The sequence below is a fragment of the Ostrea edulis genome, chromosome 2 (assembly GCF_947568905.1).
Source record: "Ostrea edulis chromosome 2, xbOstEdul1.1, whole genome shotgun sequence".
NCBI classification, from domain to species: Eukaryota; Metazoa; Mollusca; class Bivalvia; order Ostreida; family Ostreidae; genus Ostrea; species Ostrea edulis.
This window is the reverse complement of record NC_079165.1, coordinates 41,498,099-41,510,879: the sequence shown is the minus strand read 5'-3', so window position 1 is coordinate 41,510,879 and position 12,781 is coordinate 41,498,099. Positions and strand designations below refer to the sequence as shown.

The 12,781-nt window shown below is 36.7% G+C and overlaps 2 protein-coding genes across 2 annotated transcripts in view; one reads left to right on the top strand and one right to left on the bottom strand.

Moving 5' to 3' along the window:
- Nucleotides 1–2,386: 2,386 nt before the first annotated feature.
- The window catches only part of LOC125678483 (tRNA methyltransferase 10 homolog B-like), a 22,376-nt gene continuing 11,981 nt past the window's right edge, over nucleotides 2,387–12,781 (bottom strand). Inside the window, exons 6-7 of the mRNA XM_048916969.2 lie at nucleotides 11,337–11,454; nucleotides 2,387–10,716 (exon numbers count right to left, since the gene is read on the bottom strand). Of these exons, the coding sequence (XP_048772926.1) occupies nucleotides 10,619–10,716; nucleotides 11,337–11,454 (216 nt within the window). The 3' untranslated portion in view covers nucleotides 2,387–10,618. The remainder of the gene's footprint in view (nucleotides 10,717–11,336; nucleotides 11,455–12,781) is intronic.
- LOC125678481 (uncharacterized) lies at nucleotides 2,658–10,109 on the top strand. The gene is made up of 2 exons (XM_056154032.1): nucleotides 2,658–7,266; nucleotides 8,217–10,109. Exons 1-2 carry the CDS (start codon nucleotides 2,658–2,660, stop codon nucleotides 8,228–8,230), a joined length of 4,623 nt encoding a protein of 1,540 aa, XP_056010007.1. The 3' UTR covers nucleotides 8,231–10,109.

Genomic DNA, 12,781 nt, shown 5'->3' with positions numbered 1-12,781 from the left:
TCTTGATGTAACTTGGAAAAACCGTTATTAGCTTTTAATCTTACTTTCTACTTTTTTCTTACATTATTTATAACTTTTAAAAACTTTGTGTCTATCTATGGCGAAGAAAATAATGCACTAGAAATGTACAGAAGCTTGTATATATCTCAAGGGGTTTTCAGTTATGTAATACTTGAGAAAATAATTATCTTAATTATGTTGAAGCGTAATTCGTTTAGGATGACTCGTGGGAATGGAAGACTCACCACTGTAAAAAGTCACACCATTAGCGATTCAGTGCCACACATACTAAGCTACCTTTATAACACGTGTTTTGCACTCTCAAATCAAATATATGTATATGGAAACCCGTTGGAATTCATTTTAAGGATGATACGATCGATGTAAACGCACATTTCAAAAAAGGTGGGGGCATATCGATACCCTGTATTTTACATGGAAAGTGTTCATCACTTCTACGATAATAATAATAATACCATATTTATATAGCACCCTTTTCATACACTATGTACGCTCAAAGGTGCTTTACAATGCATATATACCTTACAACAGAATGTTATACACATAATACATAGAAAATAAATAAAACATTCAAAGCTGTACCTATCCTCATTGTACATATAAAACATGAAAACACAAGATACCATAAAAATATGCTAGATAAGAATAAACATCAGTTTCAGGGCGTATTAAAATAATAATAATGATGAAATACACACACGCACACACAGCATATAATGTCTCGGGTATAATACATTAAAACATACAATTCTTTTTTTTTTTTTTTTTTTTTTTATAAGAGTGAAATTGAATAGTTCGGCGTGTACATTTATCTTTTTTCAAAAAATACTGGGAGGAGATGCTGATTTATAATAATTATGTTTTTCAGATTTGTATGTAGATTTAAAGTGAAGGGTTGTCTTTATAATGTTGGAATAAATTGTATATTTTTCAGGTTCCAAGTATCCGTCAAGAACTGAGCTGTATTAAGATTATTCATGTTCTGATGTAAGTATGTATAAAAAAAACATTCTTATCCCAGTACTTGCAAGCATATATACCACGTCATATCTATAGCAGTGTCCTTAATTCATCTACTGAGAGAGAGAGAGAGAGAGTACATTTAATATACACCCTGTGTAGGTGAACCACATGGTTTATTGACAGGAGATTACTTTATCGCATATAACACTAGATACTGTTTACTCATCTGGTCCAAGCTGATTACCAGTCTACCAGACCATGTCAGAAACAGAAAGTAGACGTGGGATTTTGTAGAAAAATGTCAAATCCTTAGGCATATAAGGGGAGAATGGAAAGAGTCTCTCTCTCTCTCTCTCTCTCTCTCTCTCTCTCTCTATATATATATATATATATATATATACCTAATTCATCATAAAAAATTCATGAATCATTTTTGCTACTGTGCTTTAAATTGGGGACACCTTTGACAGGCCACGTAAAGATTTTTTATCTTTATTACACTGTAAATGCTAGAATGATAGCTGAAGGCAGTAACGTCAATACCACGTCGTGTGCTCCCTTTAACATGGTTATTACGAGTTTCATAAAGGAGATGAAACGAAAAATTAAAAATTTACAAGATCAACATCACATTGCACTGCGATATTTCTTGGTCACGAAATCGTATTTGTAAAACAAAAAATAGTCCTTTCGTCCATGTTTGTTTTTAAAAGGATGGCCCGGGGTCTGAATTTGATGTGGTTTATTAAGCTCTTTTCGGTTCAGGTATGCGTGATCATTGTATATACCGTTGTTTATAGAATGTTTCAAATAGAATAATACCGAAAAATATTACATAGCATCTACATAATACAGAACAATAGCTAAACATTTAAATGAGGATTAAAAACGTCCTGGCTGTTTCGTGATTTAACCCTAGTCTCCGGTAGCCTTTTTGCTTCAGAACTTTTATAATAGTTTATTGTACGTCGTTGTATTGCTGCACCAGCTGCCTTGCCAATCGATAGTTTCTCGTCAACAATACACATTTCCTTATAGATAGGTGGTGGTCTTGAGATTTGCATGCGTTCCTGTCATTTCGAAGCTCTAGAAATGACACTTTTTGTACTCATTAACTCCCTCCCTAGACCTTTTTTAAAATTACTGCTAATTTTCTCAGCTTGTATTCTTCGCCAGCGCAAATATTAATTAGGTCGTTCGAGTTATTACGTGTCATTAGATAATAGGTAACAATGGGCACTGCATGAGAAAACACATGGCTACAATCATTGTTGTACGAAGATAACACGCTAATTATACATAACATACATCGATAATTCACTCAAAATTAGTCAATGGATTTTTTTACTATCGATCGCATTTACCGACCACGTGTATATAACGCAAGATCTCATTGGTTGTTCTTCTGGAGAGAAATTCTCAAACAGCGGTCTATATTTGACAACTAAGCTTGCAGTAGTATGTGTAAATTCAGCGATAAATGGACAGTGTTTAGCATAAATTGACAACAAGGACACATCTGGCTGGCCCTAGTACTAAAGTGAATGAGACTTGTTGCGTGATGGATCATATATTTATCGAACAAGCCGTGTTAAATATCTCGTGTTTATAAGGTACACAATGTGACATACCAAGGATATCTCAGGTGTGTTTACATCCGCTCGACACGGTACATGATGGATAATATAGGGAAAGGCGCCGGACTAGGGTCCCACACCGACGGGGCATTCGAGAGATTTTTGACAGCCGCCATCGCTACAATAGTAACTATATTGTTCTCGTGGAGGCTACTGGAGGAACAACATAACCAAGTTGACAATGGCCGCCCCAAACAAAAATTCAGTTCAAAACATTTGACAAATTCGGCGATAAAACCCGATAAACATGGTGAATGTGACAACGCAAATGAACGCATTGTGGGTAATTCTACCTCTCAGAGCCTCACTGCCGAAGTGCCGGCCATATCAAATTCGGACGTTGTAATATCGGAACGCGGCACAAATGACGGCTCGGGGCCAGACGACTACTGCGTTTCAGATGATGAAGACGATAGTCCTACCTGGGCCGAATACAGTTGGGAAGAGGACATGTATGGCGCCGTACACACCCGTCGGTCAGCAAAAGACTTTATCGCGTCTGCTAAAAGGTTGAAGGACGATGAAAGTTCTTCAACAGAGTGTAACGATATTTCACCACCACTGTCAAGTGAAATGCTCGAGGAAATGTATGTAAATAGCGAATACAGAAGTGCAGTACAAGAATCAGAGAGTGATATGCAAATTAATGACAGTAGTGATGAGGAAGAGGGGGCCGAGAGTGACGAGGAAGAGGGGAGTGATGAAGGGGGGTTTCATTGTAGTCCAGTTGACGATAATCAAGTATATTTTCCTCAGACGTTAGCACCTATCATTGAGGAAGACTCTGACGATGATTTTGATGAGACAGACGAAAGTGAAACTGAAATTGGATTTAACAGTAATGAAACGCAAAATGCTCCCAACGGATTGGATAGAAGAAACCAAGAAGAGACTGCCGAACATTTTCCAGGTAGCAGTAAACAGCCATTTTCAGATGCATTAACTACGCCCACTGTGACAAACGATGAAAAACAGCAAGAGGGGAGTTTAAATGTTAACGAGACTGAAACCAAAGAATGCGGAGAACTTGATTCAAAGTCGGATATAATTACTTTTAACAATTACCCCGAAAATCTGACATACTTGGACTCAGACGAAGCGGAACTTACGTGCAATTTACCTGTGCGAACGTGTGCAATTGACGATGACGAAAATCTGTCTGATGAATCGTGCAGTACTTGTAGTAGTAGTGCCTCGGTTATGACAGTCGTGAGTGTCAACACGTGGGAATTAAACAAAGCGAAAGAGAAAGTGGATAATCAGCAAACTAGTCAAGCATGTTCCATTTTGTCCGAATGTGAAAAGGTCAAAGACCCAACCAACAAAAGCCTCCTCGCATTCATACACAATGTCGAAAGCTCTTCAGAGGACAGCTGCAAATCTGACTTCACGATATCAAGCCAATCAGCAAACACTATCGAAAGAGATTTAAATGCAGAAGTACCCAAAGATTTGGAAGTGACCATACTCACGGATTTGCACGCCACAAACAAAAAACAGGGAACTGCAAGTGATTTGGATTATGAAGAATTTGTTCAGTCGATTAATGATCAAAGTGAATTTCGCAAAGAGGGAGATAGACAGAAAACCAATGAAAATGGCCAATTGAGCCCCACTTTCGTTGAAGAAATTCGGAAAAGTTTAGCGTACGACAACAGATTTGACGATGACATTGAACCTCGAGAATATAACCCTTTTGAAGACGACTACTGCGACTCGAGTGAAGATACGGATGATAGCGACTCCTTCTTTATGGTTGTGGGGAATAACGGACATTTGAGGAATTTCGAAACAGTAAACAATTTAAACATTGCTGGATTATCACACCCTTGTGAAGACTTGAGGACTCTTATGCATAGTCCTAATCAGTCGCTAGTGTTCTCTAGGACTGAAGACATAAGCATAGAGCATCGGAGCAGATATTTTACAAGGGAACGAAACATTGATACTGATAACAGCGCAGAGTACTTAAACAATATCAATGAAATAGATCTAGTCATTCACGAGTCAAATGAAGTTTTGAACGAATGCCCAGTTATCTCGGAGAGTGCTTATCCACCAGAGGACCTCGAAAAGGACGCGTCCGATAAAACAGAAAATCATGATGGTCATTACGAGGAAGACGTTATTGTTATAGATGAGAAAACACGTCTTCTTAATGAAGCCAACACAGCAGCAACGAATATCGATTTCAATCCGCGAGATAATGCATCAGCTGTCCAAATTGAAAACATTCTATCATATACCAAGTCAAGCAACGAAGAGCAAGATGAAAGTCGTGACAAGAATTTAATACAGCGTACTAATCAGGAAGATGAAATCAGTGAAAGCGAAGAGAGTCATCCTTCTTGTGATGACAAGCTATTGCACATTTCAGAGGAGGATTTAGCCTCGAAAAAAGATCTTAACGAGCAAGAACAAAATATTTTAAACGAACAAGAAAATATACAAAATGAACAAAACGAGGAAATAATTCCAGATAAAACAAACAATGATAACGATACTGTAGACTTTCTTATTGAAAATTTGCCCATTTCAAACGATGACGTGTCAGTCCATACTTATTCTAACAAATCACAAGACAAAGATGTTATTGCAAACGAAAACGCTGAATTATTAGACTCCTCGAGACAAAGTCGTTACAATCCACCAATAACAGAAGATCAAGAAGTATTAGATGCAAATAGTAATGTTAAGAATTTACATTGCATAGAAGAGGCACTTAACTGTGATCATATTAATTCTGAAGTAGAAACAATTCCAGAATCGGATAGTAAACCTGTTGACACTATGTCTGGCGCTACAGAATCTGATGTGTTGGAATCCGATTTGGACATAATGAAACGATCTAAGCCAATTGATCAAGACGTGTATGATCAAAACCTGGAAATCTGGAACAAATATTTGGATAGATCAGGTACAAGTCGCGTGGCTCGAACACCTTTGCAGAAACCGTCCTCGTTTCGTCGAGATTCAAAGGGCGTGAGAGCTAAGCTAAGTAAACAAGTACCGAGGAAGAGACAACCAATAGTCTACGACTCGGCCCTCCTTGCCCCAGTAACAGAACCCGAGAGGAAGACTTTTGTTTTCGAGTTTCCAAAAAATGTTCCCCTTTCCAGGCAGAAAATATTTGCTATGCGACAGAGATTTTTAAGCCAAGAATGTTTGGCACCAAGTCCTATGCAAGACAAATTTGCATCGCACAAAGCATCACTTACCTCAATTCCAAAAACTGGACGCTACAAAAAGCGCGAACTCTCGTCATCGCGAAATTCATTAAGAAATTCCAGTATTGAAAGGATAGATCATATAAGCAGCTTGTACTCATCTCGTGTTTCATGTGACGAATCATTTGAAAAAAGAGAACTGCATTCCCTGCATGAAAATTGCATGTTTTCACCTCAAATTCACGAAGAAATTCATAATACCACGGAATCCATTGACAATTTAAACACTAGTTTTTCAGTGAGTGGGTCGGATATGATGCGGTATAGTTCTATGGCTTCTCTAGTTGAAACAGATATAGATACTGGCGAAACCACAGAAGCCCTTTTTATATTCCCTGATTCTGATGTTGAATGTGACTTTGATTTTCAGAGTTCCATCAAGAGGGCCCACAGTATGAGTGAACTGGGTGTCAAGAAACAAACCAAGAAGACATCACGGGGTCGTTTCGCAGACAGAAATGTCGCCAAGTCAAAGAGTTTACAGACCCTTGAAACAAACATAGACGATGTTTTCTCAGCAAAAGGGGAGGGAAACCTCGCACGTGTTCCTTCTGTTCATGAACTTCGGGTGTCGAAATCTCTACAAAAACTTAATGTTCCTGATTGGTTTAAGAATTCTAGTGTCTCACGTAGTGGTAGTACTTTTAGTTTATATGGATCCCAACAGAGAAGGGACTCAACATCAACAATGTCATCAATGGGCTACCCGCCTAGTCTCTCCTCATCTGCATGTCAATCTCCATCACAGCAAAACCCTGTTGTTATTAGAACTCGAGTGACACCCCCTAGTGCCAAGTTTTTCCGTGGTCCTAAGTTACCAATGACTCCCGAAAAAGCACCCATATCCCAAACTAGTTTATCATTACCAAGTGACAAATTCAGAAATAAAGAAAAACCCAAAGAATTAATGCCCATACCTATAGTGCCTTTTTCACAGTTACGACTAATGTTTGAAAAGAGTACCGATAAGAAGGGTGGTGAGACTTCTCCGGTGAAACCTTCTACAAATACCCCCCTCAATGCTTCTACAACTTCACCAACTAGACCTAACCATATCCCTATATCTGATACTAAAGTTCCGCCATCAATTCTCAAAAAGACGACACCGCTTTCATCGACAATTGAGGACAGATCTCCCATGCAACTAACGGAGCATTTTTCAAACGGAGAATTAAATCATGAGCCATATAAACAACGCAAGCCTCCTGGACTGGAAGCTGTTGTTTCTAGTCCACAAAACGTCGAAAATGACCAAGTTCTGACGGAAGAGAATAAGCTACATAAAGAATACACAGATGGTCCAAACTCTCATGATGTGCAACCAAAGACTGCCAACACAAAGCCCCCGGTGGCCAGTCGCCCTACGCCAAAGCCAAGACAACCCAAACCAGCTGTACCCGACTCCCAAAGTAGGAAAGGTAAGAAAAAATATTTTGTTTTGTTCAAGTTCAGTTTATTTCTCAAAACATAATTATACATTAAGTACATGATGAACACTTTGAATTTCAGTACCTGAAAGCATCAGGCAACAAAATGGACGAAAACTTAAACAAGATATATACACACGTACACATGTATAGTGAGAGTTGAAATGAAGATACCGTTATATTGACTCATGAAAATATACCAAGTTTGTACATCTGGAATTTGTTTGACAACATTGAATCCTGATATTACACAATCTTACATTACGATATATAAGGAACCTGTGTCTTAATATATGGTGTTCAAAGCCTTTCATATTGGAATACTAGACCATATCACAATCTATACGAAGGGGGCCAATTTATAGTCCAAAGATTCTTAAATATTGAAACTAAAAGTTATGATTTGTTTCTAATATGCATTTTCATAATATACATATTTCTCTATTGATACACAGGGTATCCGTATGAACAGAAAAGTAACCAAAACACGATTCATATTGCTTATGCTATAATTAAACGGTGATGTTTATGCATTCTTACCATAAGAATTGCATGGATGTACACTTGATAATACATGTCTATGCATTCTGTGGAACGGTTCATGAACATTCGTTGAACATTATTTTCGTTGTTTTCATGATGGAATATTTAAAATCAAGTTGCCAAAGAAAGGTTGTTCTCCTGTAAGAGGAAAAATCAAAATGACGACAGTACACGAATTTATGCATCAGAAAACCAAATATTTATTTTTTGTAAAACCACGAACTTTGATACCCATGGAAATCTATGAAACAAAGTGTATTGTCAAAAGAAATAATGATGTTTTGCTTCTTTGTTTTGTTTGTTTATTTTGCTTATTGTTCACGCATTGAGATGTAACGAGCTGTTCTGATTTTTCCCCCTACATTGGTTTATTTATTTTTTCATATAACATATTCCAGAAACAACTGTTTAAAACTGGTGACTGCTGTACATGGTTTTTCCTAACGGGGCTGATGGCTGGTGCATTATTGGAAACTAAGGAGAGAGAGATAGGAACTCAGGGTGAATATGATAGGCTGAAAAAAAAGACAAGAGACAGATTCGACCGTGAATCAATTGGCAGTGTGCTGGACAGAGAAATTATTTTGTAATGGAGTTCGTAATAAGCGGCTTGATTCTCTTTTTGAAACTGACAATACTTTATGTCACAGTGCAATTTATTGGTGAAACAGTCGACTGTATCATTAACACTAGTCTTTATCATGTTTAACAAATATTTGTCAAAGTGATATTTTTGTTCAGTATTTTAAGAGAGAAATTCCTTACTTCGTTTTACCTGTAATATTGCATTATTTTTTTTTTTGGTTGATTTTGTGTGATGTATGGGTTGGTAGTATTTACTGACCCGCAGTTATGTTATGCTTAACCCCCCAACCCCCCTACGACATCGTTTGTATTTTACCTATGTTTGGAGTTTGACTCCGGTACAAAAATTCATATATTGTAGAATTTCAAAAGCAAGAGATGCACACATTAAGTGATTAAGTTGGTTCGATTGTTTTTTGCTCCACTGAGTCAGCAGATACATGTTGTCTGGATAAAAGGTTACAATGGCACCGTATAAGAAAAGTTCGCTTTAATGATGTTTTTTTTTTTTTACCTTTGTAGACTGATTTTACCTAGTGGCAATTATATTTTGATCGCACATCTGTTACTTTTATCAACTTGCTGGAGAAAATATTTCTTTAATCTTCAACAAGATGGTTATCAGCCCTTATAGTAGCTCAGGTATTGACCGTCAACCGAGTGTGACATACATAGTACATCTCCATACCAGTCATTCTGTCAGAATTAAGATAATCAGAGCCCGCATCGCTCCACCCAGCACAAGAACATTCTCCTCTGATTATGACTTTTCAATTATGTAAAGCAAATTCTTGGATATAGTTTGGCAGGATGTTTTCATTTTCTATATCACAACGAGGAAAGGTTTTGTAAATAAATGATGAACCTGAACTTTTCATATATTATTAATCGTATAGAGGAAAATAGGGGGATTGCACAATATGCACCACAAAATATTCTATAATCAATGAATATTTCATCATATTTTAATTAGGCAAACGTGTGTTAAATGATTCATGTTCTAACAATTCTAACATTGACATTTTGCTTTATTCTGCTGTTTCTGAACGAGCGAAAGATGTAAAAGGGGGGAAAAGTGAATTTTCTGTTGACAAATGGTTATAGTACAATTTCGGTTTCATTACAGAATACAGAAGTATTCAGTCGCTGACGGGAAATATCAAGTGTAACTTGATTATGTTTGTGTCGATCTGTTTTCTGTGTATGTGTAATGTAGTTTTTCACCTAAGGTCAATTCTCCTGACAGATGCTAAGGCCCCCGGGGAGTTTGTTTCTTCTTTCTTAACACCAGACATCAGTATGGTATAGGTAATAAAAAACAGAAGAAAATGGGTTTTTTTATATTTATTTGAGAAACCGTGCGCGACTTGTATCTATTGTCATATGTTGTACATGATTTTGTTGTGGGGATTTTTATATTATGAAAATGTGAATCAGTGAGGATGATTTTTGTCTCGTTTTTTGTTTATCAGTGAATTATTTGAAAAAACGTATTTTATATATTTTTAAAACGTAATTCAAAGGGCGATTGATGGCTGCTTAAAAATATTGTGATTTATATATTGTGAAAAATATAAAGGATATTATATGAAATATTTTTTATCAAAATTGATAAACTCAGTGATACGATATTACCAAATCATGTAATTTCACAGATTGTTAAGTTTTATAATTGAACGAAACTGAATAAAACTTGTTTAACGTGACAGTTGATATAATTCATTATGCCGGTCTCAATGCGTGGTGTGTAGGTACGTGTTCTAGCATACCACATGCAATACACAAATTGCCCCCGGTAAGAAAACTTTTGCTATGCGAGTGAAATTCTAGATGAAGAGCATCGGTTTTCCTTACAGAAACCCAAAGTTTAAATATCATGGACCATTGTACCAATATTAATTGAAAAACGCGACTTTGCGTTTTAATAGAAAAAAATTCAACAACTTTACTAGCCCTGGCGAAACCTGACAGACGAATAAAGAACACATACAATTCATATTAAACCACAAGGATTGAGGTTAGCTGTCGGTTTCCCCTCTGTAATTTGCATGTTGTCAACTAGAGATCGTACGCGTTAGTTTCTCTCCGTTTGTTGCCCGTGTAGCCAGAGGGGAAATTGATAAAGAAATGAAAACAACATTGGGATATGTTTCAAAGACTATGAAGAAATAGATGGTGACAATCACTCAAATGATATTAAAAAACATTTAATTTGTCATTCTCTCAGAACATAACCCTTTCTCTCTGGTACGCCCTTGCTGAGTGCAGTTTTCCAGTCTCTTGAGGAAAGATACGTCACTAATATTTCAAAAACTGAAAGAATAATGATGAAATTTCATTTTAGAGAAACACTTCAAACAGAAACGCACTGTACAAGCCCTTTCCATTATGCCTAGACTTCATCGTGATATTAAATGTCCGATCGCACGGATACGTAAATGTAGGTATTTCAGACAAAACATTCCATGTCAATAGCACAGATGTAATACAAAGATAGGAAATCAAAAGAACTTCTTGTTGAAGGTAAATTAAGTAATAGAGGCCTGCATTTACTACGGTTGACCGACAACAAGAGTTTAGGAGGCCTTCTGATATATTCTACCGTGAGAAAATAGGTGCCATATTGATGGCTGCCTGGATTAAATAATGTATGTATATATACCCTGCAAATATTGATTGCAGCCATTTCACCGGGTTTTCTGTTACATAGATGTTACACATCAAATTACATAAATAATGAATGCAGTACTGACCGGGAAAAACCACGTGTTACCGTAACCATGTTACGGACAGTAAGTGATTCACCGTGACTGACTTTGCAAAGTACAATGCACTGCATTCACAGGTTGTCAATGTCCATATCTTTACAAGAGACACAGTACTGCGCGGTATGGTACATACAAGTTTTGAACTAAATAAAGTGTTTTATTTACCTTGGTTGATAGCTAAAACTTGTGAGAAATGCATTTGATCTTTCTTCTTCATATATCGTTCAATAGGAAGTCGGAAGGCTTGGATGTTAGACACCTCGGCTTTCTGTTTGCTTAGATTCTAGAAAACACAATATCAAGGGCGTTCAAAGCAGGGAAAATATGAATATATATATAAAGAAGCTCAAAAAATACGTAACGGTCCGCTTCATTAATACTGGATCTTAGTTTTGATTCTTGAGCAATTAGGTATTCAAGGCCTTTCATAATACGAAGATTTGGGTTAACTTCAAACAATGCGAACTATGGGGATTGATTAAATAGATTCGTCTAAATCTTATCAGCTGGAGAAAGATACGCCGGCAGAATTCTTATAACTATGTTTGAAGTCTTTCTCCATAAAACTCGTTACAATATATTGACAGCTGACGACCAACAATGAGGCATGCGATGTATACGAATGAAATGAAAATGTTTAACGCAACGTTTACTTTTTTTGCAACAGAATATTCAAATATTTAAAGCGCAGTGAGGAAGCAATGGGGGTAATTTACCAGTCGAAATCAACGAACTACTGGATCACAAGGAACGTGGCAGAAAATGAAAAGTATGCAATGATCAATTACAAAATAGCTGAAAACCAATTTCAGCTTCTCATATGTTCTGCCCGTGAATACAGATGATTTAATTAATACTGTGTTCCTGCATTTATTTGACTCATTCAGCATTTTATTGGAATCAATAGGCGTTATCTGAGATGTTCCGATATACAAAATACATACACAGTAGGTATATTGAACAACTCAAGCAGTTGGATAGGTTTTATTCTCCAAAATGAATTTATCCCTACAAAAAGAAAACGAGGTTCTAAAGCGTTCGCGATCGAGTAAGATTTCTTGGAAACTGGGACACCGTTGTATTTATGGATAGGGTACGGCCATTGTTCAAACCCATGTACGCTAGTAGACCGTAAATAAAAACAATGGTTTCATTCCCATTTTGGTATATTGGACGACATGCCGACCGTAAATCATAAACATGAAGATATTTCATACCAAGTTTATGACGAATTTGACCTCTAGTGCGTCTCTCCACACTGACGTCCAATCAATACCGTATCGCGGATTTTGGGAGGATGAGAATTTTAGGTAAATTCGTTTTCAGATAATGAAAATAATGTACGGTAAAACCACACACCCCTGTCTCCTCCTAAACTTAGTACAAAAAGGCTCCTTATAAAATAATTCAATAGTACATGTATTTAAATTTTGCTGCAGTTTTGATTTTCGCTATTTTCTTGCAGATCAAAACCGCGAAATCAAAATTACAATGAAATAATTATGTACTTGTCAGTATAACATACATATTGCAACTAGTATTTTATTGTATCTAGAATTATACAGCATGCAAATCTACAGGCCTGTTGGAATGAGAGCCTGAGAGGTCCA